A 24,689-nucleotide genomic window follows, 5' to 3' on the forward strand; every position below is an offset into this window, starting at 1 on the left:
AGGAAGTCTATAAGTGGAGAGAGGTTAGGCGGGGAAGAGTATAGATCAGGGAAGCCTGTGTTGCCTCGTTCTGATTTCTATTCATTTCTCCTTTCCTGTTGCCAACCTCTGCTGAGGATGCCATATGGCACAGGCAGAGCCCATGTGGGCTCTCAGAGGAGGGAGGAATGTCTGACTCCCTAGTTCAGAGCCCAGAGCTCCTAAACAATCCCACAGGGAAAGGACTTTGTCCTGTTGCTGGCAAGAAGCAGGCTAACAGGCAACTCCATCTTCTCCCTTCCTCCCTTCTTGGCTGCGAGGCACCCATTGGCTCCTTGGAGTGGTCCTGGGTTCCTAAACTGTGGGGTACACAGTGCCTGATGGGTAGCATAGGGAATGAGCACAGGTGGGACCAGGCCATCTTCTGAGATTATTGGGGTGGGGGGCTCTTCCCAAGGATAGGAGACAGGCAGCTAGAGAGGGGAGTGTAAACAACCCTTCTTTGGCCTTCTCGAGTTCCCTCCAAATAGTCCCTGGAGAGTGCCGGCCTCTTTAACAGCTGCACACCCCAGGGAGGGGCCCCTCCTTACCTAGAGCTGGTTGCAGGTCCCCCATGGCCTTGGCTTCCTGATGGAGTGACAGCAGTGTGGGCTCCGGCAGGCACTGGAGAGGCACTCCTGGCCGCGAGGCAAAGTGGCCTCCGCTGGGGTTCACTGCAGGCTTTGCTTTTGCACCAGGGGCACTGGGCCCAGCGTTTGAAAGCAACGGAGCTCTGGGCCCAGTTACAAACAAACTTAACTCGAGGCGTCTACAGATGAAGTATAGTAGTAGGCATCTGCAGACAAATTTAACTCCAGAAAAAGAGAGAAAGAAAGTCTGGCGTGGAACTTTCTAGCCAGCGAATGGAAAAACAGCCTCCTGGCGCCAGGCAGAGGAGGGAGGGCTGGGCTGCTGAGGGCGGCGCGAGACAGAAACAGAGGAAGTAGAGAAGCAGAAGCGGTCTCAGATGCTGAGTCCTGTTCCAGCCCGCCTTTGGGCCCCGCTGTGGCTGGCCCTGCCTCGACTCTACCCTGAGCACCCCTCGGGGGCCATCTGGGAAGGTCTAGGCAGGAGCCAGGCAGAGCACTCCAGATCTTGCCTAGACTTGCCCTCCAGGCCAGTTTGAAAAGCATCCTCCATATTTGACACCCACCTGGCAGAAGCTGTTGGAGGAGTCCCTGCAGAGTCAGGGGAGAGGTGGGTGTTCAAGATTGATGGTGATATTCCAGAAAACAAAACCCTGCTCAAGACCCTGATCCCCTCTACTCCTCCTCTCTCTGAGCATCCTATCTTTGCCTGTGCCTGCCATCCCCAGAAGAGGATATTCCCATCATACTTCAGCTATGGTACTGTTCCCATCCTCTGTACAGCTGACAACTGAATCAAGGAATCTGGAGCTCCTAGGGCAGAGGCTGGTCGTAGGTAGGAATTAAAGGGAAACAGGTTTCTTAAACTGCACTGCCTGTCCCTAGAGTCTCTGGGAGCTCCCAAGCAAGTCATGAGTCAGGTCCACCGACAGGGAGAGTGCCAAGGCAAACTCAGTGGCTCCTAAGATTGGGAGAGATAGCCCTCAGGGCCATTAGCTCTCCAGGGCTGGGACAGTGGAATTCACACTGAGTGACAACCCATACCCTCCTGAGTCTGGCTTGTCTGTGTAGCAGGAATACATGAACAGAAATCAGTAGCCATGCCTTTCTATGAAGCACATTACAGGTTGGGGAGACTTGCCTTAGCTCCCACTAATCTGATGCCCTGTCCCCTGTGGACGCCCCCCCCCAGCCCCCCCACCCCACCCCCACGTGCGCACTTGGTCTGTATTCATCTGGTCCCTTCATTCAGGGCTGGGGTTAATTAAGTTCAACTTCCTCTTCCCTGCCAGGTGGGAAACCAGGGTCCCAGCTGAGAGTGGGGAAGGGGGGGGGGGGGGGGGGGAGAGAAGATAAAACTGTGAGGTCAAAGTGGGCTCTGAGATGGGCAGGCGGAGGACTGGAAGATGGGGCCGGGAGACAAAAATTGTCTGCGCCTCTTGGACAAGATAGCAGCCAAATATTCCTGTCTTGTCCCGTGCCTTGGTTGGGGTCAGGGGAGGGGAGAGCAAGCAGCTTAACCACTTGTTCTTAAAGGAACAAGCATCTTAACCATACTGGACAAGTGTCCACTATATTCTGTGTGCTTTTATGCATGGTGAACCCGTGAGGTAGATGGCCTTCTTCCTATTACACAAATGAGGAAACTGAGACCCAAAAAAGGAGGCACTTGGCCCAGGGACACACTTTGCAAACGGTAGAGCCAGGATTTCACCTAGTCTTATCCCAGTCTAAGGTCTTAACTACTTCCCCTCTCAGACACCGCCCTCATCTTCATCACCCCTCAGGGCAGACTTCGCAGGGAGCCTTGGAGAAAGCAGGGAGTTGTCAGCTTCCATTTCTCGCTCTCAAGCCCTTGGGTGGTCTGCTTTCCTGGAATGTGTGTGAGAGGATTGGTGTGAGGCAAACACGGAGGCTGTCTAGCTCCGCAGTTGTCTAACGGCCTCAGGACACACACCTTGGCCGCTCTCCTGTGCTCATCTTATCATGGGTCACTTAGGTGAGTCACACCAGCTGATGCCCATTCCCTTGTATCCAAAAAACTAGCACCGACTGTGAGAGGGCCGGCTGCCCTCAGTTTCTTGAACCTGAACATGAGAGAAGTCTAGAGCAAGAGGAAGTGATGGGCGTGGGTTTCGGGAGCCTAAGCAAGCCAGGGATGGAACCAACAGCATCAGGATGAGGCCTGGGAAGGGACTTGAGTACCAGCCATGCATCCTGCTCCCGTAGGCCAGATCTAAACGCTTATAATACAGAGACAGCAGAAGATGAAGCTCAGGATGGCATTGCTTCCAGGCCACCCAGGGCAGCTAAGCAAGTACAGTCTTTCAGCTCTGAATTTCCCTTTTCACACCAGCAGGTGGATGCCTAGACTTGGGGCAGTGCCTCAGAGTCATTGTTCTTCTAGGGGCGAAAGGCTATGGGTTCAGATCTCTGCTCCTGCCTCTGCAGCCAGCTACAGATCACACTTTGCTGAAGTAAGTGGCCACTTCCTTGCGTGGAGGCCGGGGCTCGCCCCCAGCCCAGCCATTGCTCATCAGCGGTGCCTCCTGGCCCAGCCTCAGTGGTGGTTTGCATTGGTGCCAGCTTGTGAGCAACCTGTTCATGGTGCCTTGGTCAGTGATGCCACGCAGCTTCTCCCGCTCTTCTTCTGTCCTGTCAGAGGGACTTTGGACAGCCTCTGTGGCTGTGGCTGTGGCTGTGGCTGTGGCTGAAGCCGTGGCCAGTACTCCATGGGTATGACCCAGTTCCAGGTCATGGTTCATGGCTTCGAAGAACTGCTGGATGCACACCTTAGCAAAGGCTTTGGCATGCTCTGTGCACGTCTCATCGAAGAGCTTACGCTCAATGTCGATGTAGTGGGACCAGTACTTGCTCTTGAGAAAGGCAACCTGCGTGAAGCAGGGCCGCACAGAGCGTACCACGAACGCCAGTAATGTGGTCAGCAGCACGAAGGACCAGCCCAGCGCCTGCGGGGAGAGGAGGATGTCAGCAGACCTACCTGTCCAGACCCTCCAAAGACTTCCCTAATGGAAGCCAGCTATGGACCAAGTCACGCAACCTCTTGACCTGTCTGTATCTCCCCATGTGTAAAATAACCACATACTCCACCTCACAGGGACCAGATCTTGGGAACACAGAATGTGCAGCTTTGGCAGGGCACTCAGTGGACAGGAGTTAGTGCCGCATCCCATAGTGAGGCTCTTCCCCACTTGATCTTTCTGTGCTGCTTCTCTACCTCCAGGATGGGGCTACCAACAACAGCACCTCCCGCACAGGGGTTTCAGGAGAACTAAACGGGACAGTGGCTGTAAGATAGCTTGTCTATAGCATTCCATGCCTCTCCCTTCAGAAGGCCTTTCCTGATCTCCCCGACCTACTGGCCTTCTTCCTTTAAGCTCCGGGCCTTTCCTTCAGCTTCTGGAAGTGACAGCAGCTCTAAAGGGGCACTTCTTTCATCAGGTTAAGATGCACTCTCAAGGAGTTCCAGAGGTATCCTGGACAGTCCTCAAACTCCAACAGGGCACAGAGCAGGACACTCCTCCCTGTCTGTGGGTCAGACCCCTTTCTGCACAGAGAGGAGGGGGTATGGACAGATGTTAATGGTGCCCAGTGGCTGCTGTGGGGGTGGGTGGGAAAATACAGAGCATATGACTCAGTCAGGGGCCACCTCCCATGTTCCTCGCTAGGCCATTTGTGGTTACACAGGGCTTGTAAATTCCTCTACCTGTTCCAGGTAGAGCCGGAAATTTGATTTTTCTGTTTGACAATTTTTGATTTCTAGATAAAGTCAATTCATTCTAAAGGGAGTTCGGAATTCAGTTTCTACAAGTCACAAGGGACTTGTCTACAAGTCAGACTGCCTGTGGCTTCTGGAGGTGGGGGGACTTCCAGCGGATACACTGTGACAGTTTAAAGGTCAAGTGGAGTGACAGGTACTCCTGGGCCTGAGGCCTAGGATGATGGGACAGGGGTCCTCAGGTGAGGCGGTAAAGATCGTAACTTTAGACACTCAATGGTGGGAGATCCTTCAGGCTATCTGGCTGGTGACAGAGGCCATGCAGTAATTCCTCTATCAAGAAGGGAACCAGGGGTCAACACTGGCCAGAGCAGAGTGTGCCTGCTTCTCTGGCCCCACAGCAGCAGAAACTGCCTCCTGCATTTCTCCCGACACCACACAGTTCCCAGTTCCCTGCTCCAGAGCACGATGCCCAGATGGCTGGTCCTTTAAATCTCATCCCAACCATCCATCTCCCTCACCCATGTGCTCCCTCTAGACCCTCAGCTCCCACTCCTGAAGCGAGCAGGCACCAGCTGGGCGTATTTGCCAGGGAAATGTACCCAAATGGCTTAGCCACCCACCGGCCTCATTACTGCCTGGGCCTGGGAGAGGAAATGGATGCAAATCTTTCAGCCTTTCAGGTCTGAGCTCAGGATGGAGGAGGTGAACCATCCAAGCTTTCCAGGTGACCCTGTTCGACAGAAGACACGGCTCTGCTTTGAGTCTTAGCTGGGAATGCATGCCTCCACCCACAGCCATCTGAGGGGAAACCCCCACGTTAAGAAGGGAGTTTCCCACAGGGACCCTGGCCTGTGAAGAGACCCAGCCCCCTCACCTGAGAGATGCAGCGCAAATACCGCACGGCCACCTCTCGGGCCAGCAGCCAGTTCCCATCATAGATCTCAGGGCAGGGTACACGAGCCAGCAGGCGAGCAAGTTCTGGAGCAGGCAGGCCCGGCACCAAGCTGCCATTGCCTAGGGTGGCCACTGGCACAGCTGTGCAGAAAGCACAGAGAAAACACTTGCCATCCAGCAGTGTGACAGCCACCCAGACGACAGGGGCGATGAGAGCTCTCTGGGCCATGGAACAGAACATGTAGCGTAGCACGGCTGGGTCCTTGGCCCGGCGACCCCGGGGGCGTTTCCACTCTTCAGCTAGCATGGATATGTTGTTGTTCATGACCAGGCCAAGCAGGAAGAGCACCAGGGGAGGCGTGAGCAGTATGCCCATGCTATAGACCACATTGTAGCCGGGCAAGCAGGGGCAGTTGAAGTCAAAGGCAGAATACATCTGGGCACTGGCCAGCGCCATGATGCCACAGATACCATTCATGAAGGACTCTTGGTTGGACTGCAAGAACTGGAAGATCATCCGAAACTTGTCCATTGTGTCCCGTGGGGATCCTCAGCCTCTTCGCCTCTCACTGTGGCCTCCCACACAGCTCTAGTAGGTCACCCTGCCCACTAGGCATCCACCTCATGACTGGGCTCTCCTGGCTGGTCACCTCTCTGTCAGCACCTGTTTAGAAGGCTCCTTTAAGAGTGACCTCATCAAGTACCCTGAGCCTTCTAAACAGGTGCTGGCAGAGAGGGTGCAGCGTGACCAATCCTGTAGATACAGCCAGGACTGTGCCCCTCCTTCTGGCTTCCCTCCCCTTCTCTCCAGCTGCCTTCATGCACCTGATGAGGACCAGTTTTCTCTGGGTGTGGAAAGGAGGAGAAGGAACAGACAAGCTGGAATTTGAGAGGTCATTGGGCTCTGGGGAAGCATGTAGTCTCTTTGTACCCTTCTCCTGTCTCTACAATGCCGCCAGGACCCTAGGGGGCAACTCCATCAATTGAGACAATGATAATAAGATGACATGGAAAATTTGGTGGTGATAAAGGCTGCGTGGGATTGGATGTTACTCATGTAGGAATGGCAGAGGCACAGGTGTTACAATGTGTTATATAGAGATGATGTTACAATGTTATAAAGAGTGGCTGTACGGTAAAGCAACTTGGACTTGGGGGAGTTTCTTTTCTTTTTGGAAACAAGATCTCAAACTCAGTATGTAGCCAAGAAAGATCTAGAACTCCTGAGACCCCCCAGATGCTAAGGTTGTGGGCTTACTCCATCGTAATTGGCATTGGAGTTAGATCGGACAGGTTGCCTAAGTTAGGGTTTCAGCCTGTTTCATGTTTGTGTCTCTGTGGATGTGCCTGTATTTGTGAATTATTGGTGACAAACTCTCACCAGGCTTCTTCTTCTACCTCTCCACCCCCGGCCCACAGGTGATGGGTTTTCATGCTCCTTTCTGTTGAGCCACAAGGGGAAGGCCCCCTTTGATCCTGCAGCCTTCAGACAGGCATTTCAGATCCAACAGGATGACTCCTTGTCTCGGGCAAGGAGAGGCTGAGGCAGAACATCAGAAAGAACACCTCCTTGTGTTTCTGACCATGGATGCGCTCGGGTGGCTTCTGTCTGGGTACAGAAATGTGCATGTAACCACATTAGTGGTCATCTGCTTGCATCTTTGTATGAGTCACAAGAACTGTCATAACCTCAGCTGGCTGTGTGCACCTTACATGCATTGTGTAACTCTCGAACAATTCTGTGGGATGGAATCTTTATCATTTTATAGAAGTGAGGCTTGAGGCTCAGAGTAATATATTAGCTAAAGGCCACCCAGCTCATAGGTGGAGAAGTAGGATTTGAACCCAGGCTAGCACTTGTGGGTGGGAGTAGAGGATGAAGGGAGTAAGGGGATGTGTTTGTTTTTGTCTTAACTTATCTTCTGGTTTGATAAATTTGTCTATTACATGGAAAGGCTACTGTGTCACAAATAGGACATGGCAGGGGAAAAATGTTGTTTCCCTCAGCCATGAGGCTAGGTGTCTCTGGGACAACTGGAGTCCCTGGGTTAGTGGCCTCTGGAAGACTATTGTTAGGGACTCCTCCAGAAGACAGTCATCAGAAGGGAGCAGTGTGAGGGAGATCCAGCAAAAGAGGTGTCTGTCTGCCCCTCGATTTCCACTGTAATGTTTATAGGCACAGAGAGCACAGCACTTCCAGGGCTGAATGGGGATGGGGTGGCCCTGGATGTTTCATGAAACCAAAAGAGGTTTCCAGCACCATCTGGAATCTCTGTCATGTGTACAGGTATTGGACACAGCTGCCTGTCTGTAGCAACGGTGTGTCAGGAATTCCAGACTGGTTGAAAGGTACCTGAGCTAGCCATCCGCGGCTAAAAAGTTCTACCAGTGATGATGCTTTGAAAGTCTTGATGTACCGCAGTCACTCGTGGGTCCTACACAGCACTGCGAGGGTTGGAGCTGTGGTCTCCCTCTGAGGTCTACACTTATCTGCCAGCCTCCTTTTATTCCTCAAACAGGACAACCCCTTCCTACCTCTTCTTCCCAAGAGACATTCCTGTTTGTCTTTAAAACTATTTATTTCTTTCTTTATTTATTCATTCACTCACTCATTCATTCATTCATTCATTCATTTTTTTAAATGGGGACTTGTCTGCATGTGTGTCTGTGCACCACATGTGTGCCATGTACCCTCAGATCTCTTAAGATTGGGGCTACAGGTAGCTGTGAGCTGCCATGTGGATGCTGAGAATTGAACCCAGTCCTCTGGAAAAAGAAGCAGTGCCCTTAATAGCGGAGCAAGCTCTCCAGCCCTTCCAATTGATCTTTTATTTTGTTTTGATTTTTGGGACAGAGTTTCCTTTGGGTAACCCTGGCTGTCCTGGAACTTGCTCCGTAGACTAGGCTGGCCTCAAACTCACAGAGATCCCCGTCTCTGCCTCCCAAATGCTGAGATTAAAAGCATGCACCACGATGGCTGGCTAAAATCTACTTTACTGTTGTCCCCTCCTCTTTATTGTTGTGTTTTATTAAAAAAAAATAAAGAGGAAAGGAAGAACCAGGAATATGCTTGGTAGAGGGGTGGTATGGTGAGGTGGAAGGGGGCCCTCTGTGGGCCCATGCTGAGGCATCCCTTCCCCCTGAGGTACCCGCCACATGATGGATATAGTAGAGAATAGAGTTTATTTAGGGCAGGGGGAGGGGAGTTGAGGGGGTAATAGAGACAGAGAAAGGGAGAGAGAGAGAGAGAGAGAGAGAGAGAGAGAGAGAGAGAGAGAGAGAGAAAAGAGGAGTAGAGGCTGGCCATGAGCACATGGAGAGAGGTGGGAAGGGAATAGGGAGAGAAGGGACAGAGAGCAAAGAGAAGAGAGCAAGAGAGTGAGGAGGGGGCAAGCAGCCCCTTTTTTAATGAGTCAGGCACACCTGGATGTTGCCAGGTAACTGTGGGGCGGAGCCTAGAAGGAATGTTTTATTCTTTCTTGAGACAAGGTACTGACCTGGAACTCATCCTTCACTTGCCTCCCAAGTGTGGGCTACAGGAGTGAGCCCCATACCAGGCTGATAATGATCCCTCTTTAGAGGGGTCTACTTGAGCTCTCAGCTTAGCTTAGGGTCTCTGTCTCTGTTTCTGTCTCTTTTTCTTTGTCTCTGTGTCTCTGTCTCTGTCTCTGTGTCTGTCTCTGCCCCACCTTGTGTGTGTGTGTGTGTGTGTGTGTGTGTGTATGTGTGTGTGTGTGTGTGTGTAATATAGACAAACGACTGTACCCTGGCATGAGCTTGCAGAGGTAGAAGTCAGAGCAGGATGTTACTGGACACCTTCCTTTGTCTTTCTCCTTATGCCTAGAGACAAATTCCCTTGCTGACCCAAAAGCTCACCCTCTAAGTTAGTCTGTCTGGCCAACGATCTCTCAGCATCTGCCTGTCTCTGCCTTCCTTGGTTCCTGATATGGATAACCAAGTGGGACTTCTTACTCAGGTGCTGGGGATTTGAACTCAGGTCTTCAAGCTTCCCAAGAAAGTTCTCTGACCCCTTGAGCTGTCTCCTCAGCCCCCTTATTTCAAATTTAGCTTTGCTGAGAGGATGTTTATTTAATATCTGGAGCTCAGGCTAAAGGTCTGCATTCGTTTTGTTTACTATTCTTTTTTAAAAGATGTTTTATTTTATTTGTATGAGAATTTTTGTCTGCATGTATACATGTGCACCATATCAGTGCCTTGGTACCCTCAGGAGAGGGCAATGGGCTCCCTGGAACTGAAGTTACAGATTACAAACAGTTGTGAGCTGTCATGTGGGTGCTGGAAACCAAACCCAGGTCCTCTGCAAGAGCAGTCAGTGCTCTTCACTGCTGAGCCATCATTCCAGCCTCCTTGTTCACTGTTCTATAACGCGAACACTGTGCCTGGTATGTAGTAGGTGTTCACTTAATAGGTGCTGAGTGAATACCCAACTGTAGATCAAAGGAAAGGATGTATTTGCGGGAGTTAAGAACTCAGACCCAAACAGGAGACTTGCCTTGATGGTTCTAGGCTTCCCTTCAGAGTGGGGGCTCAGGGCCTGGTGAGTGTGCAGAACTCACTGTCCAGGCAGATGCTACTGGCAGGCAGCCCAGTGTCACCTCTGTTCTGCCACCGCCTGTCACTCCAAGCTATTTCCCACTGGTTTTCCCTAGACCTTCTGGGATAGAACTCCCAACCCCTACCCTCACCTCTCCCAACAGAGATCATGAATCAGGGAAGGAGAGGGGTTGGGTGCAGCTGGATACACAGCAGAGAGCCTTCCTTTTCTAAGAGCCTCTCCAAAGTGGAAGCGTTTCGTGTTGTTACAACCCCTCTGCTTCCCATGTGGTCCTCAGTCCCAGATTCTTTCTCCACACAGGGATGTGCATGGTCATCCCTGTATCAGGACCGCAGACTGGAACAGGATTGAAATCTCTAACCTTCTTTTATAATTCTGGTAGGGACAGAATCCCCCTTGAGATCCCCTTTGCTGACCCCTCTCTGCACTCTCTGCTTCTTGGTTGCTCCTTTCTCTCTTTAGCTGATTCTCTTCTTTACCCTAAACGCTCACTGGACCCCCCCCCCACACACACCTCTCAACAGCCCTCTCCGTTCCTATAGCCTTCAGCATCTCCTCACCTAGACCCATCCCAAATAGCATCACCTTGCTACTAGCCACTTGCTTGCTCCTCCAGTCCCCTGTACATAGTACAGAGTATTAAATGATCCCTGGAGATTCCCACATTTTCCCCTCCTGGGAGTAGATGTGGGGGCTGCCAGTGTCCAGGCTGCATAAGACGAAGGCACATACAGTCTGAGCCAAGGCAGCTCAATTGGATGTTGCATCTCCCTTGGGTATAGGACAGAGTCAGAGGGCTGCAATCCAGGACTGGTTGAGATTTGAGGAGTGTGTCTGGGCCCCCAAGATAGCTAGTCTCTTTGAAAGGAAGGGTCTTTAAGAGCAAGAGGACCCTGTTTCCTGTGTCCCTCCTGTGTCTTAGGTGGGGTGGCACCTGTAGCTGGAGGCATCTCACACTTGCAGTGGTGTGGGCAAAAGATAATGGTGGCAGAGAGGTTTGGAGGTGTGCAGCTATACTGACTGGGGCCTAAAGAGGGTGTGAGACCTCTCATGGTGAGGCCAGAGGGTCCAGAGGTGTCGTTGGCCTCAGGGGGCACCACTTGGCAAACTTTTCACACTCTGGCCCATGTCCTTTCCTTATGTGAGGTTGCACGTGCACCCGTCCATTTGGTTGTGACCTTGCTCATCCTGTCCGTACCTCACGCTCTCACACTTCCATTCTGGGCCCCAGCACCTCCTGAGCATCTGCCTCACGAGGAAATGCAGCAGGCTCTTTGCTGACTCCATTCTGTGTTTTTTTTTCTGTCTCCTCTTCCTTTTGCTTTCCAAATGTCAAAAACTGTCCCATCCTTTAAGACCCAGTCACATGATACAATTGCTATCCTTCAGTCTCAAGCTTTGTTGTCCCCCCAAAGCTTTCGGGTCCCTGGCCTACCTCTATTATATTGCACTGTTCGCTTTAAATCATCAACATCTCTGTCCCTTTAAACGGTGATCTCCTTGATGTCATCTATGAAGCGTCTCTTCTGTATTTCCTGTTACAGTGGCGTATGCAGGAGGTGTCCTATAAATGCATGATGTAAGAAGGAAGGAGTGAAATTTACAGTTGGTGGCTTTTTAACAGTCTCTGTGTTGCTGCCCCAGAGAGCCCAAGGTGGCCATCTCCCAGCCTTCTTTCCCAGGGTTGGAGCTGATCCATCATCAAGTTCTCTCTCCACTCTTCGCCACAGTTGCCGCTAACCATTTGCTTAAACCATGCCCCATGCTACTGCGGACATTTGCATGGCTTGACCATAGTCAGGAAGTTGGGGGGAGCTGAGCTGCAGGAATTTTCTGGTTTCATCAGGCCTCTTAGCAAGAACCCAGGGTGCAGAAAATGGCTTAATGGAGGGATCCAGGTTCCAGGAGGGTCATCCAGGGGCATCTGCACTGCCCAGGGCCCAGAGGAAGCAGAAGAGACTGCAGTAAACCCAGCTTTGCATTTGGGCACAAATGAGTCATGAGGGTCAGAGGAACCCACGGGCTTGATCTTTCCCCCGACTCTTCCTGTTTGCACTGCCGGAGACTAGCGGCTTTTTGAGCAGATTGAAACAGTGGTGTTTCACAGGCTTTGTTCCCAAGCTAGACTTGCCTGGTTCTGGAGACATCCTTATCAAGCTGAGAGTGCAGATAGGACTATCAGGGAAGGGGCAACCTGAGAAGGGGATGCTGCTGACTGGGGATTCAGGCAGCAGGCAGCAGAGACAATGGTAGAAAGGCTAGAGAGTCAACCCAGCCAACTAGAGGGCAAACGCCTGGCTTAAAAGAGCCCAGACCAGGCTTAGCTTGGGCAGCTACAAACAGAATTGCTAGAAACTGGTACTCTACAGGAAAATATAAGCTGTTTTTAAGCAACTTTCTTTTATTTTCTTTTTTTAATTTTAACTGGTTATTTTATTTATTTACATTTCAAATGTTATCCCTATTCCCAATTTCTCCTCCACAAACCCTGTATCTCCTCCTGCTTCTATGAGGGTGCTCCCCCTTCAACACCCTAACATTCCTCTATGCTAGGTCATTGAGCCTCCACAGGACCATGGGGTTCCCCTCCCACTGATGCCTGACAAGGACATCCTTTGCTACATATGCAGCTGGAGCTGTGGTTCCCCTCCATGTGTGCTCTTTGGTTGGTGGTTTAGTCCCTGGGAGCTCGGGGGGGGGGGGGGGAGGGGTTGGTTGGTTGATATTGTTGTTCTTCCTATGGGGTTGTAAACCCCTTCAGCTTCTTCAGTTCTTTCTCTAATTCCTCCATTGGGGTCCCCAAGCTAAGTCGGGTGGTTGGCTGTGTGCATTAGAGGAGGCAGAGGGAAAAGAAGGGGGGCAGGACCAGGTGTGGGAGGAGACAGGGGGAAGTACAGAGGGTCAGGAATTTGAACAGAGGTGTGTAGCAGTGGGGGAGAGGGAACTGGGGGTAGCCACTGGAAAGTCCCAGATGCCAGGGACCCAAGAGGTTTCCAGAATCCAACATGGATGACATTAACTGAAATACCCAACAAAGGGGAGAGAGAACCTGTAGAGACCATTTCTAGAGGATTGGCACAGTCCCTGGTTGAGGGATGGGGCCACTCATCCATCTTAAAAATATTAACCCAGAATTGTTCCTGTCAAAAGGAAATGCAGGGACAAAGAGTGGAGCAGAGACTGAAGGAAAGGCCATCCAGAGGCTGCCCCACCTGGGGATCCATCCCATCTGCAGCCACCAAACTCAGACGCTATTGCTGATGCCAAGAAGCACTTTCTTATTTATTTTTAAGAATTTTTTTAAACATTTATCTACTGTGTGTTGAGAGAGTGCTGTGTGCCTGCCTGGGTTACATGTGGAAGTCAATGGGCAACTTGCAACAGTAGCTTCTCTGCTGTCACCTGGGTTCTGGGGACTGAAGTCGGGTCTGTAGGGTTGTCAGCTGGTGCCTCTACTCCCAGAGCTATCTCACCAGCCTTATCTGTTTATTTTTAAGACATGGTCTTATGTAGCCCAGGCTGGCCTTGAATCCATTTTGTATCTGAGGATGACCCCAAACATCCGATGCTCCTGCCGCCACATCCCGAGTGCTGGATGCAGGTGTGCACACCATGTCCAGTTTATTGAATGACCCTCAGTCATGCTGGGCAAACATTCCACCAGCTGAGTTTTATCTCTAGTCTGGAAAACACAAACTATCTGGAGTGGCCATTAAGAGTTAGTACCTAAGACTTTCATGAGGAACTTACCAAGCAGAGCTTGTTAGAACCTACTACGAGAACCTCAGTAGAAGCAGCAAGAAAGTGCCCAGCAAGGGCACTGAAGGACAATAAAAAGATCTAGAGAATAAACTGATGCCTTAGCTCAGAGCCAGGTATCCTGACATTCAATGCCAGCCCCTATGTTGGTGACCTTGGGCAATGTCAACACCCTTTTGGTTTGGTTTTCTTTTTCAGACAATGATGTAAAGTAGCTTAGGTGACAAAGTGCTTGCTTAGTGTATGCTTTGTTCCATCCCCAGCACTGCATTATATTAGGCACAGCTGGGGCACATCTGTAATTCCTGAACTCAGGAGTGCAGGCAGGAAGGTCAGAAGCTCAAGGTCATCTTCAAATGGGGCAGGATGGGGCTGGAGAGATGGCTCAGAGGTTGAGAAAGAGATGACTCCTCCAAGTTGTTCTCTCATCTCTACACACACACCAAGGCACATGTGCATGCAAGCACACACACACACACACACACACACACACACACACTACATAAATAAATACATAAAATGTAATTTAAATTTAAAGCGGGAATGCTGATAATCATGCCTTCACTAGACTACAAGCAGATAGAATGAATAAGTATCAGGCATGTGACACTATCATGGTAATTTTTTATTTTTATTTTGAAATCTGGAGTCGATGTCTATGACGCAGATCCACATCAGATTTATTCAGACTGTGGCTACTCAAAGCTTGGTCCAATGACTAGAAGAACCAGTGTTGTGTGAAGGGCTTGTTAGAGATGAAATTCTGGAGATTGGGGAGTGGCAGCTCATACCTATAAGGGACTAAGGGAGCCTGAGGCAGGAGGCTAGCCATGTATCCCAGATCTGGAGTTCCAGATCATCTTCAGCTAAACAGATGAAGTGTGTCTCTTCCTCAAAAGAGATGAGGGGAGTGAGGAGAGAAGGAAAGAATAAGGGAGAAGGGGAGGAAAGGAGGAAGGGAGGGAGGAAGGAAGGAGAGAAGAAGAAAGGAAAGGAGAAGGGAGGAAGGGAGGAAGAAGGAAGAGAGGGGAAGGAAAAGATAGATTCAGGGACTCGGTCTGAATACCCTAAATAAGAATCTGAACTTGACCAGGGTCCGGAGGGAACTGTGTCCACAGGAGGAAACTAGGTAGATACCAGGCTATCTGGGAACGAGGCCAACAAGGGAGGCTGGCTTCCAGACCCGTGCCAACATGGGAATTTGACACGGGAAAACTGATGCTGTTGAAGCCTCGTAAGATTCCTATACATCGAGCTGGTGGCACAGCTTGGTGCCTGGAGCAGCTATAGGGGCGCGGTGGTTGAGGCCAGGTCCCCAGAGCCTGGAGGATGCTGCGAGGTCAAGCGGTGGCTTGCTGGAGTACCAGGTACTGAGGAGGTGGTCCACCTGCTCCCGGCTGGAGATCGCACGCAGGTGGGCCTTCCCGCTTCCACTATCCGGGTCCTCTTGGGACTCCGGGGGCTCCTGTGACTCTGGGATTGCACCGGCTGGGTCCCGACGTAACCCCAGAGCGCGCAGCTCGCTCTGCATGCTTGCGAAGAAGTGCAGCACACAGCGATGTGCGAAGTCCCGCGCATGCTCACAGCACGTCTCATCAAAGAGCTTCTGTTCCAGGTCCATATAGTTGCTCCAGTATCTGCGCTGTAGGAAGACGGTCTGGTCGAAGCATGGCCTCAGACAGCGGGCTAGGAAGGCCACCACTATCACCAGCAAGGTTATACTCCAGCCGATGGCCTGGAGGATGAGAAGGCTTTAGCGAGATGCATTAGGGCTCTGGTGTGGATGCTGTACACTGTATGTGCTCCAAGGCTCCTCCCTTTGTTTTCTCTCCATCCTTTATCACATCCATACATTTCTCATTCAGTCACCATCCTGCTACTCATCCTCCAGATTCATCTGCCTACCCACATCTCCCCCATTCATCTAGTCATCCCTCTTCTCCTCTGACTGAATGTCCATCACTGTCCCACCTAGCCATTTGTTCAGTTTTCCTTCCTTTCAGCCTTCCACCTATCCTCCCATCCATTCAGATGTAGGGGATTGGTTCTAATGCTTTGAATTGATACAGACCCCAAAATCGAGAATCTGCGTGTCCAACGCTAAAGGTCCTTGTCCTCAATTGGTTTTTGATCAATCAATAAAGAGCCAATGGCTAATGGCTGGGCAGGTAGACTGAGGTAGGACTTGGGGATTTGTGTGGGCTAGGAACCAGAAGACAGGAAGAAAGGAAGAGATCGCCGTGTCTCAGAAGGAGACGGATCAGATTTAGAGCTACAGAAGAAAATTCATCCAAGATGTAGGTGGAAAGGGAAAGTGGTCCTGGGGGGGGGGTGGGAGGGCTGCCCAGAAGGTATCAGGACAACAAAGATAAAACATAGATTTAATAGGTGTTGAAGGGTTCAAGTTCCTGTTCAGGAGCTTATATTTGGGGCTAGAAGGGTGGCTCAGTAGTTAAGAGCACTGACTGCTCTTCCAGAGGTCCTGAGTTCAATTCCCAGCAACCACAATGGTGGCTCACAACCATCTGTAATGGGATCTGATGCCCTCTTCTGGTGTGGCTGAAGACAGCTTCAGTGTACTCATATACATAAAATAAATAATGCTTTTTACATAAAATAAATAATATTTAAAAAAAAAAAAAAAGGTGTTGAGCCAGGAGTAGGAGCACTAGAGGCTAGCCAGACAGAGAAAACTGGGGTGTGTGTGTGTGTGTGTGTGTGTGTGTGTGTGTGTGATTTCATTCACAAATCCAGATAGCTCCTGGATGGGTGTGCACATGTGCGACCCTCTGGGAGCCAAAGCGGTTAGCTAAACATCCATACCATCTGTTCTTCCCTCCGTTTGTGGCCCATTCACCTAAACATCAACCATTTTATCTCTGTACCCAGTGTGATGGTTTGTATATGCCAGACAGTGGCACTATTAGGAGGTGTGATGCTGTTGGAGTTGGTGTGTCACTGTGGGTTTAGGCTTTAAGACCCTCATCCTAGCTGCCTTCAGATGAAGATGTAGAACTCTCAGCTCCTCCTGCACCATGCCTGCCTGGATGCTGCCATGTCCCCACCTTGATGATAATGGACTGAACCTCTGAACCTGTAAGCCAGCCCCAATTAAATGTTGTCCTTATAAGAGTTGCCTTGGTCATGGTGTCTGTTCACAGCAGTAAAACCCTAAGACACTCAGCCTCATGTATGTTTCCCATCCATTCTCACAACAATGCTATATTTTGTGAGCTATTAAGCTGGGTGTAGAAACAAAGGGGAAGTGTCAGGCCAACCATGAGGGAAACTGGAAGCCATTCTCTAATGCTGGAGCCCACACCTGCCCAACTCTCCTCCTGCCTGTTTCCAAAGATGCAGGCTTTCCCCCAGACCCACAAACATGAAAATCCTTATCATGTGTAGATGAGATTCCCGCCATTTACAGGTGTAGTTTCTGGTCACACCCAGGCTCCCCACCAAACGGGTTGAGTATAGTGTTTCCCTGGGACCCTCTGTTCCCGTCACACCTGAGTGTAAGGCTCTCTGGAGTCCTGGAGATGCCCCAAGTGTAACGGGCTCATAAATGCTCTGTGATAGACATGGGATGGCACAGGCGGCGGTGGTGGTGGTGGAACTGGGAACCTGGGTGGAGGTGGGGCTGTGGATGCCCCGGTATAGTAGAAAGGATAACCAGTAAGAATGCAAGCATCTGGTGAGCATCTTCTTTATAGGGGTGTAGTTAGAAAGATCAGCAATGGGTATCCAGAGCTTGCCTTGCCTGCTACAAGTTATGTGACTTTGGCCTTGAAAACTAAAACTCTCAGAGCCTCATTACCTCGTCTGAAACATGGGATGTCAAGAACTGCCTTCATCTCAAAGAGTTGGTCTGAGAATTAACCAAACAGATGCACAGAGAATGCTTAACACAACACCTGGTGTGGAAGTACTCAATGGACGGCATTGTATGATTTTCAAGACAATACGTGTCTGGGGTGGGAGGCAGGTGATGCAGTCTATTACCTGATCCACTCTTCTCTCATCCAGCTCCTGGGACTTTCAGGAGGGTGGGTGCCTGGGACCTGTTCTGAGTAAATTGGCATCAATGGCCCAGGGCTCACCTCTCAAGGATAATGGTCCCAATCCCTCTATACCTGTTGCTCTTGGTTATGGCTCCTGAAGTGAGGGGCTCCTCAGCTCAGCACCAAAAGCTCCAAAAAAAAAGCTCAGCTCCAAAGCCTCATGGGATATCTGCCTCAGTCAGGGTTACTATTGCTGTGATGAAACACCACGACCAAAGCAAGGTGGGGAGGAAAGGGCTTGTTTGGCTTACACTTCTGCATGGTAATCCTTCATTGAAGGAAGCCAGGACAGGAACTCAGACAAGGCAGGAACCTGAAGGCAGGAGCTAATGCAGAGGTCATGGAAGGGTGCTGCCTACTGGCTTGCTCCTCATGGCTTGCTCAACCTGCTTTCTTATAGAACTCAGGACCATCAGTCCAGAGATGGTCCCACCCACAACGGTCTGTGCCTTCCCACACCAATCACTAATCAAGAAAATGCCTGGTAGGGGCTGAAGAGATGGCTCAGTGGTTAAGAGCACCGACTGATCTTCCAGAGATCCTGAGTTCAATTCCCAGCAACTACATGGTGGCTCATAACCATCTACAACGAGATCTGGTGCCCTTTTCTGGCCTGCAGGTGTACATGCAGACAGAGCACTCATACATTAAATAAATTAATTAATTTAAAAAGAAAAAAATGCCCAACAGGCTTGCCTGCAACCCCATTTTTATGAAGATATTTTCTAAATTGAGACTCTCTCCTCTCAGATGACTCTAGCTTCTGTCAAATTTTATCTAAAACTAGGCAGCACAGTATCTCTGAGGCACCAAGGCCAGGGCAGGACCCCGCTTACCTGTGACAGGCACCGGAGGTACCGAGACACAGCCTTGCGAGCAGGGCTATTTTTAACCAGTTCATCCTCCTTGCAGGGCACCTTGGCTAGGAAGAGCTGCACCTGGCTAGGGGTCATATTAGCAAAATCCAGAAACTTCTCAGGGTCAACAGAGTTGCTGAAGGCACATACAAAACACTTCCCATCAAGGAGGGCCAATAAGATCCAGACCAGGGGTGCTGCTAGAGCTCGCTGCAGCACAGAGGAACACATGTACCTGAGAGCAAAGAAAGGAGCTGTCAAGGGGCAGCCTGCGTGCAGCTGCAGTCAGGAATAACTGTGCTTGCAGTATGTGAGCACACGCATGCGTGTGCGTGCACATACACACAGATGGATAGATGGATAGATAGATAGATAGATAGATAGATAGATAGATAGATAGAAAGAAACAGACATACAGAGACAGACACACATACACACAGATACACAGAGACATGCACAGACACACACAGAGACAGACACATACACAGACACACATTGAGAGACACACACAGGTACACAAAATACACATAGAGAGACACACATGTATACAGACACACACATAGAGAGAGACACAGTCACAAAGAGAGAGAGAGGGGCAGACACACACAGATATACATAGAGACATGCACAGGCACACACAGAACACACACACATACAGAGACAGACAGACAGACAGACAAACACACACACACACAAGCATGCTCACATATCAGAATGGCTTTCTATCCCTGTTTGGCCTTGAACTCTCTGGGTAGTAGGTGAGGATGACTTTCAGCTTCTGATCCTCCTGCTTTCTCTTCCTGAGTTCTGGGATTGCAGGAGTGTGCCATCCCACCTGGACAATGCAGTGCTGGGGCCCAGCCCAGGCTGTCATGCAATCTAGCCAAACACTTCACCAACTGATCTGTGTCCTCGGAGCTTGGGCAAAGTTCTCTCTCAATGTCTATGTGTTAAAGTTGCATCATTCTGGGAAGCAGATCTGCTGAAGGAGCAGACCCAGGGCCGAGGAAAGTGAATCTAGAGATGCAAAACTTGCAAAACACTCAGCAGAGTGGACATTGGCCCCGGGTAGGTCTTTAATGCCAGCCGATGGGCATTAGGAACTACTGAGCTTTACCAGCCGATTTGTATGTATATGCCAGACCCTGAGCACACAGGGCTACAACAGGTAAGGTGCTTGTCTCTGGAAGCTTCCAAGAAAGGAATATGGCTTTACATAAGGATTACCTCTTGCTACATGCAACAATCAAACAGACACCTACTATGCACTCAATGGGACTGGCATGATCTGGGTAATTCTTGGGAAAAAAATGAATCATTCTTATGGTTACAGTAGTGGCCACAGAAAGCTGAAAACTGATAGGAACAAAATATGTATTTTCAGGACTGGCAAGATGGGTCAGCAGGTAGGGCCACTTGCGAAGGCTGATGGCCTGAGATCAATCCCCGGAGCCCAGCTCCTGAAACTTATCCTCTGATCTCTACACGCACGGAAACGTGTTTCCAGATGGGAACTGGAAACTGAGCAGAACATCTTTAGCTGTCAGTCACTAGCTAGGACAAGGAAGAGTATATCTGATAATGTCAAACTGCCCTGGGTAGCAGAGAGGTATGTGAGACCCTACCTGATGATGCCCAGGTCCTTCCTCCGGTGCCCTGCTGGCCGGCGCCACTCCTCCACCATCAACACAGACTGTCTATTGACCAAGAGACCACAGAGGAAGAGGGCCAGAGGGGGTGTAAGCAGCAGGCCCAGGCCATAGAGGGCATTGTAGCGCTGGAGGCAGGGACAGTTGAAGTCGAGGGAGGAATACATCTTGACGGTGACAGCAGCCAGCAGGAGGCAAATGCCGTTCATCACCGACTCTGAGCTGGACTGGAAGTGCTGGAAGAACATCCGGAACCTATCCATGACTGTAGCTGCTTGGACACAGCTGTGGGTGGGACACTGAGGCTTGGTCACTGAGGCAGGGATGGGCCTGGGGTCCACAGGATCCTCCAACCCAGCCTTTCAGGTGCAATGAAGACTGAAGGTAGAGGCAGGCTTTCTCTGAGGACACCTCTGGCCAGGTGCTTGCCACTCCCTCCTCTGTGGGTGGTGCCACACTCTGACCAACCAGACGGAAGCATTGCTAGGCAAATGGGACCCGTGTTCCCTTAACTCCCTCTCCAGCCTGTCTCAAGGTTTGTATACTCGGGTAGACAGTAGATGAGGCTCCCTGGGGACAGGCAAATTCTGGGTGTGGTGACATGGGGAGAGCATGAGTGGAGCAAAGTTGTGTTTTCTGCTGGAGCTAAAACCTGACAGCACAGCACCAGACTTCCTGTGTGCTTTTGGGCTGCGTGGAAGGCGGAGGGGTGTCTGCTCTTACCCAGAGACCTCCTAGAAGAGGGGATGCTGAGGAAGAGCATGGAGTCCCATCTCAGGGTTTGCTTTCAGAAGGGCTGGGAGGTGAAGGTCCTTCCAGCAGAGGGTACTGCGTAAGCAAAGACAAGATATATTACCACGGTTTTCTAGCTTGAATTCTGTTGCTGTGATAAAATCCACTGACCAAAAGCATCATGAGAAAGAACAGGGTTTATTTCAGCTAATAAGTTACAATTTGTCTGTGATGGTTTGTCTATGTTTGGCCCAGGGAGTGGCACTATTAGGAGGTGTGGCCTTGTTGAAGTAGGTGTGTCACTGTGGGTGTGGGCTTTAAGACCCTCATTCTGGAAGCCAGTATTCTGCTGCCATGCTCCCACCTTGATGATAATGAACTGAACCTCTGGTCCTGTAAGCCAACCCCAACTAAATGTTGTCCTTATAAGACTTGCCTTGGTCATGGTGTTTGTTCACAGCATTAAAATGCTAATTAAGACACCATCCTTGAGGGAAAGTGAGGGTAGAAACTTAAGAGGGAACTTAAAGGCAGGCCTGCTTGCTATTCTACACAGTGTTACTTCTGACCAAGAAACTCACGTCAAAGCCAAGGAAGTACAGCAGAAACCACGAAGAAATGCCTTTTCCTGGTTCACAGAGGTTTATGTTGAGCTAACTGTCTTAACCCAGGACCACCTGCCTAGGTAATGGTGCCACCCATGGTGGACAGGGCTCTCTTATAGCAATTAATCAAAACAATCTCCCACAAATGTGTCCACAGGCCAGTCTGATCAGGACAGTTCCTCAATTGAGACTTCATTCTCAAGTGCTCTAGGCTGTGTTGACAGTAAAAGTTGACTGGGTTGCACAGAGAAACCAGCTGGCCTAACAGGGTTCGCTCCTTCCCCATTTTATTCTGTTGCTTTGGGGGTCTGCCTAACACATCTGTGACCATGTTTCCCATAGCCCTTGAGCTTGGTACTCAAGGCTCTCCTAACTTCCCCTTCAGTGACTACCCACCTTTGCCACTCTGCTCACAGTATCCTCACCCCTGGAGTCCACTCACCCCTCTGTCTCATCTGCTTTCCCTGAGAGCTCACTGTCCCAGCCACTGTGATGACCACTGTGGAGCCTTACCTCCAACCTAGCCCTTGCAATGTCTGGCTCACCTGTGCCTACTGGTAGCCTTTCCTATATGTGGGGGTGGCTCTCCCACGGGCAAATACACACCCGGCAGCAGGACCTGGGCTGCACAGAGCTTCTGTTAGCATCTGTGTTACTGCTAAGCACAGAGTAAGAGAAAGCAAAATTTGTCCTCATGACACCGATGCTCTGATCCCCTTTAGCTCATATCTAGCTTGGCTCTTCCTGAAGCCTGACTGGTACTCACCTCGTCTGGAAGCACTGAGCAGTTGTAGATTCTGCTTCAGTTTCTCTCCATCTCTATCTCTGCCTCACTCCCTTTGGTTTTCTCTGTTACTTATTCTTTTCTTCCATCTCTTCAACTCTACCATTCTGGTATGAATGTGCCTCTATCTGATCTTTGTGTCTCCTCTCCTCTCCTCTCCTCTCCTCTCCTCTCCTCTCCTCTCCTCTCCTCTCCTCTCCTCTCCTCTCCTCTCCTCTCCCCTCCCCTCCCCTCCCCTCCCCTCCCCTCCCCTCCCCCTCCCCCTCTTCTTCTTCTTCTTCTTCTTCTTCTTCTTCTTCTTCTTCTTCTTCTTCTTCTTCTTCTTCTTCTTCTTCTTCTTCTTCTTCTTCCTCTCTCTGTGTGTCTCTCTGTTTCTGTTTCTGTCTCTGTGTCTCTGTGTCTGTCTTTCTCTTTCTGTCTGTCTCTGTCTCTCTTTCTCTCTTTCAGGGCTAATACCTCCTACTGCTCCCGCCTATCATCCCGGACACCTTGCCCTGTTGTGTGAAGGATCACACAGACCTGCAAAAGGAATTTTGAGGTCATCTTAGCCTATAGTATAAGACAGGTCATCCCAAACATGCCTTGTAAATTTAACAACTATTCACGTATTAACCAACACAATGTGGGCCTCGTTTCTGAATTATTGCTTTAAGAATGTGTATGGGTGTTTAGCCTGCATGTATATTTGTGCAGAGGCCAGAAGAGGGTTCAGATCTTCTGGAACTGAACTTAGAGACAGTTGTTAGCTGCTGTGTGGGTGCTGAGAACCAAACCTGGGTGCTCTGCAAACCGGAAGTGCCCTTAGCTGTTGAGCCATCATCTCTCCACACCCCATTTTTGCTTTTCTGAGACTGGGTCTCACTGGTAGTCCAGGATGGCTGGCAATCCATAGAAGTCCCCTTTCCTTCACCTCTTGAGTGCTGGGATCACAGGCATGCACCACCATGCCTAAGTATGATTCTTTTGCACAAGATGCTACCTCTCTGAGACAGAATTAGCCTTTGGGGAAAGGGCCATGTGGGGCCTTGAAGGCCAGCAAGAGTGACAATAAACGAAGGGCTGGTATTTGGGGCCAGACCAGAGGAACTGTCTGCTAATGTAACCTAGGAACATTAAATGTAACATTAATGTAACCTCTGCCACATTAAAAGAACTGACATACATATACGGTCTCTCCTTCCATTGTGGGTTCTGGGGACTGAACTCAAGTTGTCAGCCTTACACAGCAAACATCTTTCCCAACTGACCCAACACATACCATATTCTCCAGAGTAACCTGAGAAAGCCTGGGTGTCCAGCTTAAGATCACGGCCTGGAGGAACAGAACAAGGGAGAAGGCTGGGAGCCCCCTATGCCTTCAACTTTGGTTAACTGTTTGGCTGTGGTCAGAACAAGGGACTGTCCTGGCTCATGATTTGGGGTGTCACAAAGAGGAGAGAATTGGCTGGAGGGTATTGAGCCCCCTTGTGCATTCTAGTCTGCAGGGAGGGATGGCCTTAGGGCCCCCAGCCTCTTTCTAACCTCGGAACTCTCTAGCAAAGAGTGAACAGCACTCCTGGAGGACATTTTGGGAACAGCTGGGTCAAGGTCTATCGTGGACTAAGGTGAGGCAATTCTGGGTCAGCTGAGATGCTGCTACTGTGTGGCAGGCCACGTGGCTATGGCCACATGTATTTACTGGGAAATATTTCAGCAAAAAAGACAGCAAGAAGTGTGCCCACCACAAGTTAAGAAGACAATAATATCTGGAGGTAAGGGAATGACTATAAGCTTAAACAAACAAACAAACAAACAAACAAACTGCATTTTCAAGCCTGGGGCAGTGGTGCACACCTTTAATCCCAGCACTTGTGAGGCAGAGGTGGGTGGATTTCTGTGCATTTGAGGCTAGCCTGGTCTACATAGCAACCAAGCCAGCCAGTTACATAATAGATTGACCCTTTCTCTAAATAAATAAATAGCTATAAAAAAAGTAAAGTAAATTTAAAAATCTGTTTTACTTTTTAAAACTTATTATTTTATATATGAGTACACTGGCTGTCTTCAGACACACCAGAAGAGGGTATCAGATCCCATTACAGATGGTTGTGAGCCAGTGTGTGGTTGCTGGGAATTGAACTCAGGACCTCTGAAGAGCAGCCAGTGCTCTTAACTACTGACCCATCTCTCCAGACCCTGTTTTCATTTTAGTAATAATGATTTATTATTATTATTATTTTGGTTTTTTGAGACAGGGTTTCTCTGTGTAGTCCTGGCTGTCCTGGAACTCACTCTGTAGACTAGGCTGGCCTTGAACTCAGAAATCCGCCTGCCTCTCCCTCCCAAGTGCTGGGATTAAAGGTGTGCACCACCACTGCCCAGCAATGATTTTTTTTTTAAATTCCTAGTACAATTGTAAAATATTATTGGAAAAACTCAGTGAAGG

General features: G+C 50.0%; 2 protein-coding genes across 2 annotated transcripts; both read right to left on the reverse strand.

Moving 5' to 3' along the window:
- Positions 1-3,067: 3,067 nt before the first annotated feature.
- Calhm1 (calcium homeostasis modulator 1) lies at positions 3,068-5,773 on the reverse strand. Its single transcript, XM_034500854.1, has 2 exons — positions 5,222-5,773; positions 3,068-3,574 (listed from the first exon to the last, which is right to left on the reverse strand). The coding sequence occupies exons 1-2, from the start codon at positions 5,771-5,773 to the stop codon at positions 3,068-3,070; spliced, it is 1,059 nt and encodes a 352-aa protein (XP_034356745.1).
- Positions 5,774-14,224: 8,451 nt separating this feature from the next.
- Positions 14,225-20,627, reverse strand: Calhm3 (calcium homeostasis modulator 3). The gene is made up of 3 exons (XM_034490068.2): positions 20,120-20,627; positions 18,474-18,729; positions 14,225-15,311 (listed from the first exon to the last, which is right to left on the reverse strand). Exons 1-3 carry the CDS (start codon positions 20,404-20,406, stop codon positions 14,820-14,822), a joined length of 1,035 nt encoding a protein of 344 aa, XP_034345959.1. The 5' UTR covers positions 20,407-20,627; the 3' UTR covers positions 14,225-14,819.
- Positions 20,628-24,689: the final 4,062 nt, after the last annotated feature.

This window comes from Arvicanthis niloticus, chromosome 1 (genome assembly GCF_011762505.2).
Source record: "Arvicanthis niloticus isolate mArvNil1 chromosome 1, mArvNil1.pat.X, whole genome shotgun sequence".
Taxonomy (NCBI): Eukaryota; Metazoa; Chordata; class Mammalia; order Rodentia; family Muridae; genus Arvicanthis; species Arvicanthis niloticus.